We start from the raw sequence: 18,729 nt of genomic DNA on the forward strand, positions 1-18,729 counted from the left end.
GCATAGCCTCCTGTTTCTGACTCAACACTGAGCAAAGCCCGTCCACACGTCCTGCTGCAGCAAACAGGGGCACTTACTCCAAGCAAAGGGGAGGTCACTAATAAAAACTGCTTTTATCTAAGTATTTCACTAGAAAAATAAGCCCTGTTGCCTCTGCTACTTTCCAGTTTTCTGCCTGTTTTGTTGCTACACAAGCCCAAACCTCGCCCCAGCCACCGACAGCCAGCAAGGGCGAAGGGTGAAAGAGCACCGGGAGCCTGAGCCCAAGCTCACCACGTACCAGGCACAGAGGCTGCTTGTTCTCAGCAGCAACAAGGATGGATTAGTCACCACCTTGAATTTTGAGTACACTTCCACATGCCACCTGTATAGAAAAATTAAGGAAGCAGCTCCCCCAAAGGACAATAAAACCACCATCCTCTGAAAGCTGCCAGACAGGTATTTCTGCCAGCAGAGAAAATACAGCTAGAAGCATTTGCAGGCAGGGGGCAAACTCTGGTCTAGTTCAACACCATCCAGGTGTACTGTTGCAAGCTGAGGACAGCCTCCGTAAATCACAACACGTCTCTCAAGTGTCAGCATAGAATCTTTTAATACTTTACATAAAAAAACTGCATACACAGTTCCTAATTTTATGTAAACATCATATACATCTCAGTTTTTGCCATGTCAGTTTATTAAAAACAAAAACAGTCTCAGTACCACTGTTGAGGGAAGAGGGAGAAAAGTAAACAAACATAAATGGATACATCTGTTCTCTGAACCAGAGAAACACAAGATTATTTTCACCTGGGTTGGCTACCCTGTGAAAATAAGTTTTAAATAAACCTAGATTCTTTAAACTGCCCTTTAGTACTGAAGTCTGATGTACTCACTGCATAAAGAACAGTGCTTTCACCCATTTTTTCCAAGGCAAAAAGATACAGTGGTTTTATTTTGTCTTGTGTCGAAATCAATTTAAAACAAGACCCAGATGAGGTTACCGAGTAAGAATGTTTCCAATGCTACAGTGTTGTATGCAGATGACAAGTGCATTGAGTGTTTAATTCAAAAAAACCCCAAAAATCCACCAAGTTGTGCAAAGTAATTTCTTTTGAAAATAAACTTTTAAATAAGCCCAAATCAACATACTTGCAGAAGACAACATTAAAGGAAGGAGCAGGCACCAAGATCATAATATGGCAATATCATCCTCTTCCCCCTTGCTCATCCTGCCTCGACTGTCAGGAGGAGGATGTCCAGCAAGGGGGACAGAGCAGTTCAGCTTCGCTTTCCAGCCCGGTGACTTCTGCAGCTGGAGTCAGTTCAAGGCTTGCATTACCAGCAGGCATCAGTCACTCAGGGCAAGTTCCTTTGCACAACACAAGTCCCAGCTGGGCATCCCCTCCCCACCTCACTTTAAATAAGCACCCCCTGCACTACCCCAGTTTGCACAAGACAGAAAAGGTAAGATATATACAGGCTTCGCTTGGGATTACCCTCCCCTCCCAGTCTCGGTCGTCAGGGCGCTAACTTCCACAGCGGGTCAGGCTCAGGCCGAAACATCCGCAGGAGAGGCGAGGATGCTGCAGGCAGCCCAGGAGATGCAGCCCCCTTCCCCAGCCTGCCTGGGGGGGGAGGCACATGCAGGCAGGAGGCAGAAGTCCCTTGGAGCACCTCAGCTCCACCGCTCTCCTCTTGCAAAAGAGAGGAGGCTGGCTGGGAGCAGCAGGTGGCGGGCAAAGGGGAAGAGCCGGGTGCCATGTTTGCTCAGTCCAGTCTCAGCAGCTTTTTGTTGTTGAGAGTCTGCGATTAACTTGCAGGGGCCGGCGGGAGGAGAAGGCTTCTCCCCGCTTTATTCCCAAGACTCAGGGCATGCAATCCCCCCCCTCCCTCTGTCCCCACGGCTGAGCCAGCGCAACCCTTTTCGGCCAAGGCTAAGGGAGCACGCTCCCCCCCCCTTAGCCCCCACCCCGATTCGTTGCCAGCCCCCAGCGGAGGGGACGGGCAGATGCCGCGTGCGTGCATGACCCAGCTCCTCTCCGCCTGCCAACAGGTGACCCGGGCGCCGTGCCCGGCGCCGCGCTCCAGCCGCACCCTATAGGACTTTGCAGCAGTTGATGCAGCCGTTCTGGGTGCCGTAGCGCTTCTGCAAGGCTGCCCGGGTGGCGGTCTCGAAGACCTCCCGGACGCCTTCCTTGGTCTTGGCCGAGCACTCCAGGTAGTCGTAGGCCTGGATGCGAATGGCCATGGCACGGCCATCCTCGGTGCGCACCGGCTCCTGCTTCATGCGGGCCAGCTCGTTGCGCACGTGCTCGTCGTTGCGCAGGTCTTTCTTGTTGGCCACCAGGATGATGGGGACGTTGGGGCAGAAGTGCTTGACTTCGGGCACCCACTTCTCCGGGATGTTCTCCAGCGAGTCCGGGCTGTCCACAGAGAAGCACATGAGGATCACGTCGGTGTCTGGGTAGGAAAGGGGCCGCAGGCGGTCGTAGTCCTCCTGGCCAGCCGTGTCCCACAGGGCCAGCTCCACCTGCTTGCCATCCACCTCGATGTCGGCCACGTAGTTCTCGAAGACGGTGGGCACGTAGACCTCGGGGAACTCATCCTTGCTGAAGACGATGAGGAGGCAAGTCTTACCGCAGGCACCGTCCCCCACCACCACCAGCTTCTTGCGGATGGCGGCCATGGCCAAGCTCGCCAAGCTGGCCTTGCCGTGCAGCAGGACGATGGCAGCGCCTTCCTCCCCGCGGCCGCCGCCTCCCCCTTCCTCTCGCTTCTCACAGGGCACCGTGGCGAGCCGGGCCCGCGCAGGCAGGCGGGCGCGCCCTCCTCTCTCCCCGCACCGGCACCGTGCCTCCTTCCCCTGCCTCAGGGGAGCGCTGCGGCCGCAGGCGACCGGCGGCGCCGCCGGGCTCAGCCCTTCGCGGGGGAAGCGCCGCTGGCCGCTCCCGTCCGGCCCGCTCCGGTCCGCCACGTACCGTCCGCGCCGCTCCGCGCTGCCACTGCCGCAAGCTGCGGCCCGGCGCCGCTATTTAAAGGCGCTCGCGACTTTCTTAATATAGCCGCCCAATGGGAAGGCAGGGAGTGAGGTCATCCCCGGCGGAGAGCGCCGCGATTGGCGGGGGGCTGCGGGCGGGAGGCGGGGCGCCGAGAGGCGCGGGGGGGGCGGGGAGCGGGGAGCGAGCGCCGGCCGGCCCGCGGTGGCGGTGGCGGGGCCGGGCCGGGCCGGGCCGGGCCGGGCCGGTGGTTGGGGGTGTATGGAGCCGGGCGGGGGGGCCGAGGCGAGGACCCCCCGTGCCGGTTTGTGCCGCCGTGCCGGCCCCGGGGAGGGGTGTCGGCTTTGCGGCAGGGCAGGGCGGGTCCGGCGCGGTCCCCGCCGTGGTGGCCCCGGCAGCAGCCCCGCCGCTCGGGGTGACTGGTCCTCAGAGGCTGGGCGAGCAACCGAGAAACGCGGGGAGAGGGGAAGTCGGCGCGTCCCACATGCGGTCCTTAAAGCCCGAGGAAAGGGGAGCCGAGATGACTGCAGGCGGTTAAATAAAACAAAAGCGTTGGCTGGGTGTTACTGGAAAAACGCAGGACTCCAGCACTTCCCTTCCTTAAAGGAAAAAATTCATCATGTTTTGAGTCTCTCTCCTGCCAGCTCTCGGGCAAAAGGGAACAGAGGAATTACAAACCGGGAGAAGTAGAAGACTTGAACCGAAATGCCCCTTTGGTCTCAATTTACGGAGATATCGAAAGTCACGGGAATGAAAAAATGAACGTGGAAATAAAGGAGCGCAAAAGGCTGGAGTTTCAGATTGCTTGGAGGGTAGGGTGTAAGTACCTTAATATAAACAGATGGCTCACGCTGGCTGCGTTAATAAAGCTGTGCATCGTAAAGTCTCACACTGTGAAATTAATGGTAGCGATTCCCTACGTCCCTGTTGCAGCTATCGCTGTCTAACTGGGTGTTGTCTCGAGCCTTTTCCCTGCAAGCATTTTCTCCTAAACGATGTCCTGTGGCTCCTGCCTCTCAGGATTGGATCCAAAGTGTCCTCTCTTGCTAGCCAGCACTGGCGTTAGTGAATAGAACAAAAATGAGTGATTTGGACAATATGGTTGTTATTAAAACTTGTATTTTAAAATACCCACTTGAAGACCAAGTGCGTCAGTGAGTACATCAAATTGCCTGACGGGTTACTTGCAGCAGACTGTTACAGAAGCGTGTGTCAATAGGGCAAAATGGTTCACTTAATCCTAGACACTGAAATATAATTAACCTTCTGTGAGATTTTTGCAATTCCCATTTCTCCCTGTCAGAAGAGCATGTCCCCGGATGGCGATGGATGGATTTGTACTTTGATCTCACGTAGTTTGTACGGTGTATTTTTCGTGAAGCGAACATAATAAATTCAAACTGGTGTTTGAAAAACCCCAGAAATAAAGTGTAGTCATAGGCACCGGTGTTCCACAGTACCCGTGGCCCTTTAGCAGGCTAAATTGGCGGTATCCCTTTACCTCCGACGGCTCACGGTTTTAAATTCTCCACGAAACGAAAGCAAGCTGCCGGTGTGGCGCGTCCTTGCGGCGGTGGAGCGTCGGCAGCGTGCAGCTATTTTTCTCTACAGATAGAATCGCAACTCCGTGGAGCCGTTCCGCTCGGCAGGCGGAGTCAATCTGCCGTAGAAAGTAACTCGCCCCACGCCACCGCGCCGCTCCACGCCCCGCGAGCGCTCCCGCGGTGCCGCGGGCGGCCGGCGGGGTTTGGGCTGGAGCCCACTGCCACCTCGCGGCCGGCCCGCCGGCGGGGACCCCGCGCCCGCGCGGCTCCCAGGCGGGAGCGCTCCACCCCGGGGGTGGCAGCGGGGGAAGCTGCGAGCGCCTTACGGATCGATCGTCGGGGGTGCTGCTTCGGCGCGGAGTCCGTCTTTATTCGGCTTTGGGGGGGCACGGAGAATCGTGCCTGCATACTTGGGTTTGTCTTTTCATGAGCAAGACGGTTCGTTAAATAGAAAAAGGAATCAGGCATGTGAGCTCGTGTCACCGGTGCCGTGCCATGAAAGGCAGGGAAATAGCCCGCGTACTCATCTCAAAGCACACGGCTCTTGTTCACCCAGAGTGCTGCTAGCAATTATCCGTGCACCTCGGTGTAGAGAAAGCAAAGCGGCCCACGTTCATACTCTTTTTTCAGACTTCAAAGCGGGGTGGCCTCATCCCAGCTGTCTACTGGTCCCAGCTTCCAAACTGTGCTAAGGAAATACTCTACAAAGGTCCAACTAACCCAAGTCAAACCCATAGCAGGGACTCTTCTTGTACTTGAACAGTGCAGATATAGTTCCAGCACGCAGTTATGGTCTGAGCCATAACTGCTTAATTTTCTAGTGAAGTCTTGCATCTGTCATCTTCCACACAGTTACGCTAAAGGCAAAGGGCCTGATGTTTCATCTCGCACTTTGCAAGAAAGACTGCAGCAAAGTCTATGTAATTCCTTGACCTAGGGTTTCAAATGCTTTATATGTTTTTTTCAGAGGCTTTGTATCGGGAGACCCAGCCCTGTGACTCAGGCTGAGATTGCACTCATTTCACTGTCCTAGGGTATACTCCAGCAGTGGACTCTATCAATCAGGAACATCTATGTCACTGTGGTTATCACACATTTATACTTAAATGTGTAGTACCTGGGACTTGATCACGGCCTGGGTTTCATACGTAATGTAAATTTGCTACATGCCACCTCTCTGCTGCAGTGGGTTAGCTCATAAATACCAGTGCACTATATAGTACCTTCCCTGAGCTAAGTGGAAGTGAGGAGGCCCTTAATTTATGTTATCTTTCCAGTTATATATATTTGCTTCTCTTCTCTGGAGCATTCTTTCTTCAGCCCGTGCATGAAAGCATAAAGTGAGCCAGTTTCAAGAACAGTGGAAATCAGGGATAGAGTTGTACATAGGAATCCTTTTCTCTTCCTGCTTGGATCGAGGCATCAGGGAAAACGGGAATCTGACCAGCGTGGCGGTGCTGTGAGTGCAGCGGAAAGAGGCATGGCAGCGGTACTGTAAACGAGCACAGTGGACAATAATCTGTGGAAGTGCTTCCTTCTTGGGATGGTGCCTGAGAGCACAGGTGGGAAACCTGGAAGGAAAACAGTGAAAAGAGGCTCTGGGATATCTCAGCTTTTTCTTCTCCTTAGGGCATTTTGTACAGGACCGATTCTGTATTGAAGCATGGTTGTGGTCTGGACGACACCAGGGAGTGTAGCCAGCTCACGTATTTTAGGGCTGAATTTGAACTTTATATTGGAACTTTTATATTTTCTGATCAAATTTGCATGAAGCTGAAACTTCACTTCCAGTAATCCCTAAATGTGCACTCTCTAAGCAGAGCATTAGTTCTGCTGCACCACTTACATCTGTGTGATTGATGAAGAAAGTATGAAGTAGGAGAAAGAAGACACCACTTCTTTGCTTTCATTGCTTGTACTGGTGGTTTTGAGATTAAAACTCAGCCTTTTGTTTTTTACTTGATTTAATCCAATTGGCATTTTTTGTTGCTGAGAAGACAATTCTAGTCAATTACTAGAGATTGTTTCCAGATTATATTCCCCCCCTGCTCTTTTTGCTAAACAGATTTTCTAAAGGGCATGTCTCTAACTCAGAGAATTTGTGTTCAAGCATAAATCTGTACCAAAAGCGTGAAAACTCAGTGGGGAAGGTAATCTTTCTTCTTTTTGTCAATAAGTAGGCAAGTAAGTACATTGCCTGCTGTGGCATAACGTGCTGAGGGAGCCGTATGTGCCGGTAATGGCATACTGAGTCCTGCACGCTGACTTGTACTGTAACGCTAGCAGCAAGCATCCTGCAGTCCTCATGCAGGCAAAGCTTCTCAGTGAAGTAAGGAAAGCAAGAGCTAGCTAAATATGAGCAGTTCACAGGCTAGTGTGAAAAAGCTTTGAGTAGATGTGGGAGGACAGGCAGAAATGCTAAGTATCTGTTTCTCTAAGCTGCTAAGAGTTTCTGGCGTATGTAGGAACCAGGCCACTTGTTGCGTGTCACAGCAGGTCCGTTGCTTTCCAGTGTCCCTGAAGAAAAACAGAATTTAACTCTCAGATCCCCTTGCGATCAGTATTCTCAGCAGACAAGCCAGACTGATCTACCTAGAAACCAGAATGCCAAGACACAAAAAGAGAAGGTGAAAAAGACCTGTGTATCTTCATACAGAGGTCTGGGCTAAGTACAGTGCATGTGAAAGTGCCTCATCCCAAACAAGAAATGCCTTCATGATCCTAAAGAGCTCTATGGGGCCCGCTGGCATTGCTCTTCTAGGGAGTTAGTGGGGCAAGTCAGAAGCTGATGGCTTTAATTTTGTCAGGTTCCTACAGCAAGACTATCGGATTAGTACTTGAATAAGACTCAGGAAATATGGCCTGGCAGAGCAAAATTAGACCACCACAGAAAACTAAAGCAGCCTCAGGTCTCCAGCTGACTTCAAATCAAACAAAAACAAGTTCCTCATCCTTAGGCTAAAATTTTTAGATCTAAAAACACTCATCTTAGTTGAAGAACCCTTCTGTAGCAGAATGAAATAAATGGGCTGACCACGTAACTATACTAATCAGCAGTTATGTAACTGCATCACCAATAATGCTTCTTTCTGCAGAGACCAAATTAATCTACCTCTGGTTCCCTTTATTCTCAGTTTTTAGTGGTTGCAGGCACCTTGCAGTCTTTGTCTACCAGGAAAACTGAGACAAAGGGAGTAGAAATGACTTGCCCAATGCCAACAAGAGAGCAGGGAATTCAGTCTTCATCTAGGAGTTCAAGATAGTATACTTAACACTGGACAGTTCTTTCTCTTCAGACTCTCCAGTTGATAGACTTCATTTCACTACTTTGAGGATGATCAAACTCTAGCACAGGCTGCCCAGAGAGGCTGTGGAGTCTCCATCCTTGGAGATATTCAAAACCCAAGTGGACACAGTCCTGAGCCGCCTGCTGGGGTTGATCCTGCTCCGATCAGGGCAGGGTGGACTAGATGACCCCTTCCCACCTCATCCATTCTTTGATTCTGCAATTTATTTCTTTACGATGCCTCAGCAAATCTGGAAAGGGGTGTCTTGAGGGTCTGTCTGGCAAGCCTACCGCTGTTTTACACTCTTGTACTGTCAGCCCCCCCCCCACAAGCAGTTTGGCACACTCAATACGGAAATGCAGACTCAGGATGAGTCTTTTGCAATAGGAATGAGGAAATTTCTAAAGTAAACATGCTGTGATTTGTTAATGAATTACATAACTTGCACTTTATTGCCAGTAAAGTAGGCTTCTTTAAAAAACAATGATGTCATCATGTTGTCTTTGTAGATTGGTTGGCTATATTTAGAAACATCGACCTATTCCTTTAAATACTGTGGTCATCATGATAGTCTTTGAAGAGTGGTGGGAAGTTCTCTCCGCAGGGGAACCAGTGACCTAAGGAAGCTGAGGTGGCAACAGTTTTAAAAGAAACCAATCTAATACTGAACATCAAGAAAGAGAAGAAGGTTGATACTGGAAATCACTATCCTGTAAGTCTAACAAACTTCTATCTCATATAAATTAACTGTGAATATATGAAGACTGAAAACACTTTATTAACTCCCACATGGCAATGGATCTATGAGCAAAAGCAGCATGGACTTACACAGGATAGCTATTGCCATTGGTAGAATTCCACTAGCAGACCATGGCAGGAAAAATGTAGTCAGTAAAGCCGATTTGCATAGTTGTTCAGTACAGTGTTTTATACTCCATCTCACTCACAAAATTAAGTCATTCAATCCAGAAAATGAAGTCTGTTATGGACTGAACACTGACCATAAACAATGTCTGAGATGATAAAACAGAAATATAAGGCACTGCAAGAGTCTTGGTTACATCCAGACTTGGTTTATGCCTTCATTTTTTGATCTATAATAATAGTCAAGAGCAAGGTACTCACAATTTCAGAAGATTCCGATACCACAGAAATTAAAAGGGGAAAAAAAAATAGGGAACAAAGGTAAGACAGAGTATGGAGAGAAAAAAGGAGCTAAGGAGAAGAATTCCAAACTAATGGAATTTCTCCTCTCCTCCTTCTACCCTGCACAAAAGCTAAAAAAAAAAAAAAGCCCAGCATGGGAATAATCCATTTTGTACTTCATCTTTGTTTTCAAGGAATGGCTGCTCTTAGGAGAAAGCTAACTGTAGTTGGAGATGACTGCTGTGGTAAGACATGCCTCCTCTTTGCTCTGTGTCACGAGCAGCTTCCCAAGACCTACGAGCCAACTCTGTTTGACGCTTACACCACTGACACAGAAGTAGATGGGAAAGAGATGAAACTAATTCTCTTCGATGTGGCAGGGAAGAATGAAGTCAGTTACCGAAATCTCCGCTCAGTGTTCTATGAGGACACCGACATTATTTTAATGTGCTTCTCTGTGGACAGGCATGACTCACAGCAAAACATCCTTGATTTTTGGATTCCAGAAATCAAAGTGTTCTGCCCCACAGTACCTATTATTCTGGTGGCTACCAAGACAGAACTAAGGGGCGATGAAGGTATTAAGAAGAAACTAACTTCTCCAGGCAATGAGCCAATTAGCACTACAGAAGGAAAAGCTTTAGCTGCCAGCATTGGGGCATATGCTTATCTGGAGTGTTCTGCCAAGACAAAAGAAGGTATTGATACAGCCCTGGAGATTATTAGCCAATGTGCATTAAATGAGAAAAGGAGGAGAAAGAGGCACTACGGGCGCTGCCAAATTTTGTAAGAGGAGTGAATATTATTTTGTTGTTGGATTTCATCATGTGGAAAGGTAAGTAGATGTCTTTGTTGCTGTTGTGTGGGTGCTATAAGGGCTGCTTTTATAGGAGAAAAAAAATCCTTTATATCTGCAAAGTGTCACACTTGAAAAGTGGAATTTGTTTCCTTCTCCACCTCCAAAACAGGCTGAAGAGCACAGTTCCAGATTTGAGCTGAGTACTGGTCTTGAGAAATGGAAATGACCAAGCTACAGTTCTCCACAGAGGTTTTTTGGTCAAGGGAGATACACACAGACTAGGACAGGCACCTAAACCAGCACTGTTGGGACAAGCACAAAAACATGTTGCTCAGTGAATTAATCCCGGCTTCCTGGTAGCAAGGCTGAGTGGCAAGCAGCTGTGCCGACAAGGCTTCCTAGTACGCACTCCCTTCCATACGCTTCCTTGAAGGGTGTCCTTAGGGAAGGGTGTCACCACACACATATCCAATAGTCTGCTGTGCTAAATGCAGTGGGTTTCTGACTGGCAGAACAGGTCTGACTTTCTCTAGGATTTATTCACAGAGCTGGCCTGCGCTTGGTTCCATAAATGCATCAGGAATGCAACGTATATAGCATAGGGTATACAATGAAGGCAGTGCTATGTCCACCTCTTCTTCAGGTACAGGTAAATAAACTGGGGAAAAACAGCCTGGCTCTGGGGTAGGATAATCCAGTTCTTGATAGAATTCCTACCTTAAAAGTAGAGAAGTAAAAAGTCCAGACTTCAGTTTCTAAACCTCTTTGTCCTTATGGTCTGAATGTATCTTAAATCTTTCTGTCTTTCCTTAGCACTTGCAGGCAGAAGACACGAAGTAAAGGGAATGCCAACAACCATGCTCTCAGCTTTGCAAGTCATTAACAATCTGGAAAGAGACTGAGAAATCCTGTCAGCCTAAGCAGAATATCTCAGAGAGGCACAGAGATGGACCAAAATGGAAGGACTTTGCGTGCATCTCCATACTACTCCTTCCTGTGAAGCACTGATTGCTGGCCGCCCAAGGAACTGAGTTATGGACTGATATTAAAGGCACAGGTCTGGAAGGGGGCAAATAATGTGACTTCAGGATTTGAAGACACATGCTGTAACACAGTAAGCGGACAGAGAAACGTTTCAAGGTAAACCCCTTCTGATCCTGAAGTAAAGGTACAGGGCTAATTGAGCATAACTGTCATGAACTGCGAGAACATGGAAGTCTATCACTTTCTTTTGCTGACTTCCTTGGTGTTGGTTTCATCACTCTGGCAGCTTGGTTGCAGTTTCCCAGGGGGAAACAAAATAAGAATGAACATAAATTTTTAAACCGATTATGCCACCTGGAGCTGTACACTTAGCAAACTAGCTTTTCCAGGTGAAAGACCTAGTAAAATACACGCTTGATTTTTTTCTTACCCATTCTTCCCACCAGCATTTGTCTATTGATGGTATCACGGGTAGAAATACTGGGCTTGGCCAAGTATTCATGATTGGATGGGTTGCTGCTTTCCTTCTACATCACTTTTTAGTAGCAGTTTTTAAGTCCACAATCACACTGTGGCATAATAACAAATGCTTCAAAGACGACACTTTACATTTCCAAAAGTACCTTTCTTCAAAGAATCTCTGAGCACTTTTCAACATGAATTACCAACGCACCTCTTGGTGATAAGTAGGTGTTATTTCCTTTTTCAAAACCGAGAAGCTTAAACTGCTGCCTAAAGTAACTGTGAACCATCTACTTCTTGGAGCTTTCTTTTTCTTGACTTCTTTTCCATGCCCTTTCCCTTTTGCCTCCTGGACCATTCTTAACCTCAATTTCCTCTCCTCTCTGCTTGTGATAATCCCCTCAATGCAGCCTGATATAGTACCCAAACTTTAAAACTCTTCTCCCCATGCAACTTGGACGTAAGTGTGTGCTGTGCCCAAGTGCTCTCCTGATTCAGCTAGTAACGCACATTAGCGCATTTCAAAGAGCTGTATTTATGTAGATAGGTTTAAATTGTTATTTCCATTTTATATGTGTATGTGTGGGTGGGGAGGATTAGACTGCAGATAAGTTAAAGAACACAGGTGTCTCAAGTGCCTCTGATGTGGGGTGTTGAATTGGAGAGAGGCAGTTTTGCAAAGATGCTAAGCACTTACTGCTCCCACTACTTGGAAAGTTCAGACCAGTTTGGAGAATCTGAGCTTTCACTGCCCGTTGCTTAGTGGGACACTGGTCAGCTCATTGACTGGTGTCTGTTTTCAATCTAAACAAACAAGTATTTTCCTCCAGAAGGGCGCTTTGTTCAAGATAAGGGTAACTGGTTTCACTCCCAGTATTCACTGTATGTATCTCTGAATTAAACTGTTGTTACACTGATCTTAGTTTCTATTTCTTAACATTAACCTTTTAATTGTTTTTATGTGCAATAAAAAGTTGGCAATCTGTTTCCACTGTATACTCCTCTGCAACCGGAAAAGAGAAATCCGTGGGAGGTTTTTCATCATCCTTTTGCTAAAGCTGTATAAATTCTCTTTTTGCCACTTTTGTCAAAAAATCCAAATGCTCTTCCTCTTTATCTGTCGCAGAGCACTTTTGCAGGAGCAGGTTACTATGTGGCTGTTCAAGAAATCGGTTGGACAGTTGTCCATATTTTAGGGCATCTGGCTCCCATGAGAAATCCACAGACTGGATAGTTTCCTTTTTTTGTATTTTAGCCTTGCCTTGCAATTCAGAAAGAAGGGGATACAGCCCAGTAGTCAGAATATTAGCCTAAGACACATATATCTGTGGTTTTTTCTCTATTTCACTGCAAGCTACGGTCTGCATGACCAAACAGAAGAGACTGTGCACATCTGCACTGCAAAGTGGCTGGAAGGAACCAGTCCCCCCATAGCAGCATGGAGCTCGACGGGTGCTAGTTCATCCTTCCCATTTAAGATTGTGTCTTCAAGGAGCCTCTGCAGCCCGCAAGGCACATACACCCTCTAGCTGATGTTAGGCTTTCCATCCCCGGCCGGCCGGGATGGTGGTTGTACTCATGCACATAAAGAGCGCAGATATTAGCCGTGGGAGAGCTAGAAAGTCTGTATGAGACTGCTGCTGGGAAAGTCATACATGCCCATATCTTAAACCTGGAACAAAAATCAATAGTGATGAATCCATATAGAAGCAAAGTGCCAGCAGTCAATATCCAGGCTAGACTTGAGCCAGAAGTGCCATCCTCTAATGCAAGTCTTTCTTCCAGTGCTAGAGGGGAGGGGAGGGGAGAAGAAGGAGAGGGAGAGGAAAGGAAAATCACAAACTGTGGAGAGGGAGAGGAAAGGAAAATCACAAACTGTGGGGAGGGAGAGGAAAGGAAAATCACAAACTGTTTTATTAACCTTTTTTTCTTTTACTTTTGTGAATTTAAATATTGAATATGACTTTTTATTAAGGAAAATAAAAAGCAAAGGAAAGAAGTATTGTGGAAAAGAAGATGGAAATTAATTGAACATTCATGTATCATTCAACAGGACCATTTCTAAGATGAAATACGCTGTTTACTCCCTACCACAACAGTTTAAGACAGATGTCCAATTGAAACAGCAGGGGAATTTATACTATATTAGGTGAATATGATGATATGCATTGCAATTAAATAAGAGCTTCTTTGCGAATGAAGCAAATAAATAAATGATATTGATGTCTTTCAGTAGAAATAAAGAGAAAGAAAGAAAGAAAGAAAATCAGTACATAACAATAATAAGGCAATATGTGAGAGCAATTTTCCATTTTCAGTGCAAAGATAGTTTATGTATTTCATGCAGTAGTGTTGTAGTAGCCTGCATGCCTAAGAATGTCATCAAGACAAGGTTTTTAGACAAGCTGAGTTTGCTGGGAAAAAAACAGACAAGCTCCTGGACACTCATGTCTTCAAACACCTCTTCCAGATCTCGTCTGATAAAGGACCTGACTTCTTCCTATAAAGCTCTACATATTGTGATAAGCCATGAAAGCCATGACAATCTAGAATGTGTTTTGTACAGAGATTTAGACAGAACCTGTAAGCTTCAGTAACATCTTCAAAATGACGTATCAGTAGTGCTTTAGCAAAAACATACCCGCCCAGCACACAGTACAGGGGTTTGGAAAGAAGAGAAGTTTGAAACTAAAAAAAAGCCCCATGTGTCGTTTCCTTTTCATTGCCTGTTTTGTGGATGGAGTGGAGAGAGGGTAATATGTCTTGCTTAGCAAGACCATTCTCCATTTTATATTAGTTTCCTGTGTAAATATGTCTTCCTAGTGGACAATCTATCAGTCTACCTACTAATTCGTCTGTTTACTCAAAATTATCATCAGACAGGAAGCATGCTATATTTTATGAAAACAGATTCTCTTAGGCTTTTGTCTCAGTTTTCTTCATAATATCTTTCCACTTAATCAAATTCATTTTCTGAAATGTACTGCATCTGTTTTAAATAATTCATCAGCTTAGAGTGTATCTCTGCAATCACTTGGAGAATGACAGACTGATACAAGAGCCTGTAATTTCTTGTTATGTTTTGATGGAAATATGGGGCTGGATCATGGTATTCCACCACAACAGCTCAGAGTAGCATATGAAAAGGCAGAAAGACTGCAACTTTATTTGCCAAAACTAAATTTTAGGTGTCCCTAAGGCCTTGAAAGCCTCATTGTTCAGCTTCATCTCTGCTAGTGGACTTGTCTGTCATTGAAAGTACCTCCACCCTGTTGATGTGTTCACATTTCAGTCTGCTCAGTTCCCTGTGCTTTTTGCCAGCTACCTCCTGTGTCAGGGTTAGACAGCTTTGGGGGGGACTTGTCTCAGCACATCCCTTGGACTGTGCCTGTTGAAAAGGCAGACTGATGGAGGAACATCTGATTCATGAATCACACCAGTGACTGGTTTCTAAGCGGTTCGATGCCATCGTGAGCAACTTTGTCAGCTCAGGTGTGTCTGAACCAGGCAGTGTTGCAAGGTGGATGTGCCTAGGTGCTGGGAGGGGGGGATTTAGCTGCCTGTCATCACCCAGTGTTGGGTGAGAGGGAGTTTGCAAGCTCGAAGACATTAAAAAGAGCAATCTTCTCCCTTTCAATCCTTCTGCTCAGGCAGCAGGACAGTCTTTGCAGAGGCTATCCTTGGCTCAAACCCAACTGCTAGCCCAAGTGAACAGGTGACTGTCACAAGCTGCTGAATCCAGTGGCCCAGTAGAGGCAAGGCTGCCGCAGCTCCCTGCCCCCAGGTCCAGCTGGCAGTGGGGCTAATCATGCATCCCCCGTAGGCACATGAGCACAAACACACATATTCAACACTTATCTGCGTATATACATGGCCAGCAACACAGAAACACTCAACAGACACAAACAGCACCAAGGCCTCATCCTGTTCTGCTCTCTGGTTGATCAGGATGAAAGCCCATTAAGAGAATATATATATATACTTACACAGACGTATATACAATGTGGATCCCTCTAGCCACTGGCCTGAGACACTCAGTCTATACAGTAGCTGGCCCCTGGATCCTCTCATTTCCAGTTGGCTCTCGCACAAACACACACAAACAGGTCTTTCAGTTGACTTCCAGACCCCACAATCTCCCCAGTAGCTGGCCAGGACCTCCTGGTCCCTCCAATAGCCAATGCACAGACCTCTGGTACCTTCAGTATCCAGCCCACGCTTACGGTTGCTTTGATACCTTCCTCCCAAAGCCTCTTATCCTACTCACCAGCTAGTCCAGCTCGACATTCACCAGTGATTCACCTAGACCCCCAAACACACATGTGCACACAGAGTAGAGAGTCCCTCACCCAGGAAAAACATCTGAAATGGAGTTCAATGAGAAGACAGGCCCTGCTGACCAGGCGCAGGGCATGGCCAGACAGAAATACCGACCAGCCAACTCTTTACATGCAGCTGGCCCCTTTTATCCCCTCATTGCTCTGTTTTCCCACACTTGTTCCTTCCCAAACCACCCAGATCCCTCCCTTTCCCCACCCTTGGTTCCTCCCCTAAACAACCCGTAATAAGTCCTGTGCGATCCCAAAATGCTCCTCCGCTGCATCCCGTAATGTGTCCCATACCCCTGAGGCAGTAACTTACCCCCTCGGTCCATAAGAGCCTTTCCCCTTAGCTCAGGGTGCTGGGTGTCCCCCTGGACCCTGGGCTGAGGCTCCCCTGGGACAGCCCTGGGGGGGCTGCATCGGGGGCTCATGTTCCCGACCGGGTTATTGGGGTTCCTCCCCCCGCCCTGCCTCTGACCTCCTTCATGTCCGTGTGGTGAGGCTTTCGTCACACTCCCCAGCCACCATGGGAAGACACTTCTTTGGGGTTTGCCCACTGCTGCCTGGCCCACAGGCTCTGCCCATCATTGACCGCTGTTTGCCACCACTTACTCCTGGAAGGAAGTGAAATGTGGCTGTGTTTAAAGCCTTTGGCAGGGTAAGTCTAAATAAATATTTATCAGCAGCCATATGTAGAAGAGAGAGCTAATAAAAATGCATCTTTCGGAAGGCTCGCTGTCCACCAGTTTTCTGCAGGAAGGTAAATTTAAATTAATGTTGCACTAAAGCACTGCTTTGCTATTAAAAACGATGAATGGGACCAGGTATATTTCCAGTGACCTGCTGTAAATATGGTATATGCTGCATTAGTAGTAAATTGCCAACAGATGATGGTGCTCTGAAATACAATGGAGGCAGCTCAGACTTTTGCTTCTCTTCATCCCAGTCTCATTGGAAAGGACACACTTGCTTCTTCCCCAGCAACTGGAGCTCAAGGCCCACAGGACTCGGTCAGCCCCTGCCGTGGTTGTCAGAGCATCACCGTGGTCCCCTTCACTAAGCCAATGCTTCAGCCTTGAGCAGGGGCCACAGAGGGAAAGCTGAGAGCTCGGGAACAAGCAGCATCCAACACCTTGAAACCAAATTTGTTATTTTTCTCTGCTACTACCCAGACGGCTGGATTGCCATTACAAGACAAACTTGGCTTTATAATTACACGGATATGGAAAAGTCTCATGGTAACACCTCTTGGGCTCTTTTGACACACTTCTGTGACATTAGCCATACGGATCAAGAGATGAGATGATTGCAAACTCAGCACCATCTTTTTGTTCCGTGTTTGTACAGTGCCTAACACGAGGGGCTGAACCACCCCAGAGGAGAGGAAGGAGTTCCCGCGGTGGCAGGGTCTCATGAGGTCCTTTGCTGCTGCCTGGCCACAACCCAAATGCTTTAAGACAGGAGCAAACCATCATGTCTGGTAAACTCTGTTAACCGGAGATCTTCCCAGATTCTCAATCTGTCAAGAAAAGAGGTTAATACAGTGACAGCACCACAGTCGCTTCACTACGCGGTCATACACCCAATCTCAAAGACCCCTGGGGAGAGGAAGAGCCCGGGGTCAATCCTTACTCACCATGACTCATTGGGAAGCTGTCCACCCAGCGCAGGACCCGATCCTGGCACTCAGTCTGCCGCCCTAACTCAGCTACGAATTAGTGTTAAACATGAGTGTTATTTATCTCTAATTAATTATTAAGGCAGTATTTAACAGCACTCAGGAAAGATCATATTGGTATGCGTCTGAATGCAACACAGCCCTCCCTAAGTCACGCTGAAAGCTGATTTCCCTCCTGCTATATACCAGATTACTTCAGGCTTGGTGCTGGTACATAAGGAGAAAATTTGTTACCCTTCTGGAAAATCAATAGGCTCTTGGCAAACCGGGTTCAGTGCTGTTAATCATCTTGATGGCACCATCTGCCTATGTACCAAAGTACAGCAGGAGAACCACCCCACTGCCCATCCGAGGCCCCTGCCGCTGGCAGCTGCACAAGGACCCCCTCAGTGGCTGCAGAGCCCCGGCACAGCCGGGCTTGCGCCGCTCACTGCAGCCAAAACGCTTCCAAGCCCAGCTGAAGTTGCAAGGAGGATCAGGGCACTGCGAGTTCAGAGCTCGCCGGGGACTCTGCCGTGTCCCTGCCGGGACTTCTGCTCCATGGACAGGGGCAGCGCCTCTGCCTGGTGCCCAGAAAGCGGCTGAGGAAAAGCGGAGGAGTCAAAAATGCTGAAAAAAATACAGCTGCCTGAGGCATCGCCGCTGGTGCGTGCAGCTCCTCCACGCCTCACCAGCATGCAGAGGATGTGAGAAGTCCCGCAGCAGAGCTCGCTGGCTACGGACCATCGCTTGTTGCCATATGAGGCTCTGGTCTGAGGCGTCCCCAGCTGTCCTGTGAGGCAGGGTCTCCTCCCTCCTGGTGGAGCTCAGTATTTCTCCAGCAGACAAAAGCAAAAAGCTGTGGGAGGACCTTCCCTGAAGGGCCAGGGTGGGCTGGAGCCGAACCCCAGGGAGGGATGAAGCTGGTGACACGCTGTAGCATGAGCCAAGGAGCACTGGCCGGGCTTACAGGGGACATTGCTGCAGCAGAAGTCCTGGCTGCTGCCTCTGGAGATGTGTTCAAGAGCAGCTGCTGCCGGCTGCTGGGATGGGGAAAGGACCCTCACGCCAATGCACAAGGCTTCCCCATCCCGTCTGCCGGGTCTCTGCCTTCCCCCAGCACCGGCCGGCATCGCGCGGGACCTGCAGAAAGCCAGGCTGACTCCAGCGAGCTGGGGGGAAACGGGCAGGAGCAAACGGCAGTGCCTGGCTTCCTCCTGCTCGGTATTAATCAGCAGTTTTCTGAATCACAGACGTGGCTTTGTCTGTGGGACATCAACTATGAGAGTCAGAAATTAATTCAGCTTGGGAGCTTTGGATGACTCAGACTGCTATGAAAACACCCCAGGGCAGAAATGAGATGTAGGGCAAATTCACCCTAGGGGTATCTCTCAATGGACTTTAACTGAGGATAAATTTAATTTGCAGAACTGAAGCATATTTTATTTACTCTTTCTAAGTAGCATTTCAAATTGTAATATTCAAATAGACAATCAAGAGGCTCTTAATGGGTTGCATTTATTGAAAGAGAGTTTGATTTAAATTCCTCA

General features: G+C 48.1%; 2 protein-coding genes across 2 annotated transcripts; one reads left to right on the plus strand and one right to left on the minus strand.

Annotated features, from left to right (window-relative positions):
• Positions 1-575: 575 nt before the first annotated feature.
• RHOB (ras homolog family member B) lies at positions 576-2,905 on the minus strand. The gene has a single exon (XM_052810046.1). The coding sequence runs from the start codon at positions 2,666-2,668 to the stop codon at positions 2,078-2,080; it is 591 nt and encodes a 196-aa protein (XP_052666006.1). The 5' UTR covers positions 2,669-2,905; the 3' UTR covers positions 576-2,077.
• A 5,480-nt stretch (positions 2,906-8,385) lies between these two features.
• LOC128152163 (ras-like GTP-binding protein RHO) lies at positions 8,386-12,117 on the plus strand. The gene is made up of 3 exons (XM_052810238.1): positions 8,386-8,521; positions 9,150-9,790; positions 10,568-12,117. Exon 2 carries the CDS (start codon positions 9,152-9,154, stop codon positions 9,743-9,745), a length of 594 nt encoding a protein of 197 aa, XP_052666198.1. The 5' UTR covers positions 8,386-8,521; positions 9,150-9,151; the 3' UTR covers positions 9,746-9,790; positions 10,568-12,117.
• The last annotated feature ends 6,612 nt before the right edge of the window (positions 12,118-18,729 follow it).

Source organism: Harpia harpyja, chromosome 15 (assembly GCF_026419915.1).
Source record: "Harpia harpyja isolate bHarHar1 chromosome 15, bHarHar1 primary haplotype, whole genome shotgun sequence".
NCBI classification, from domain to species: Eukaryota; Metazoa; Chordata; class Aves; order Accipitriformes; family Accipitridae; genus Harpia; species Harpia harpyja.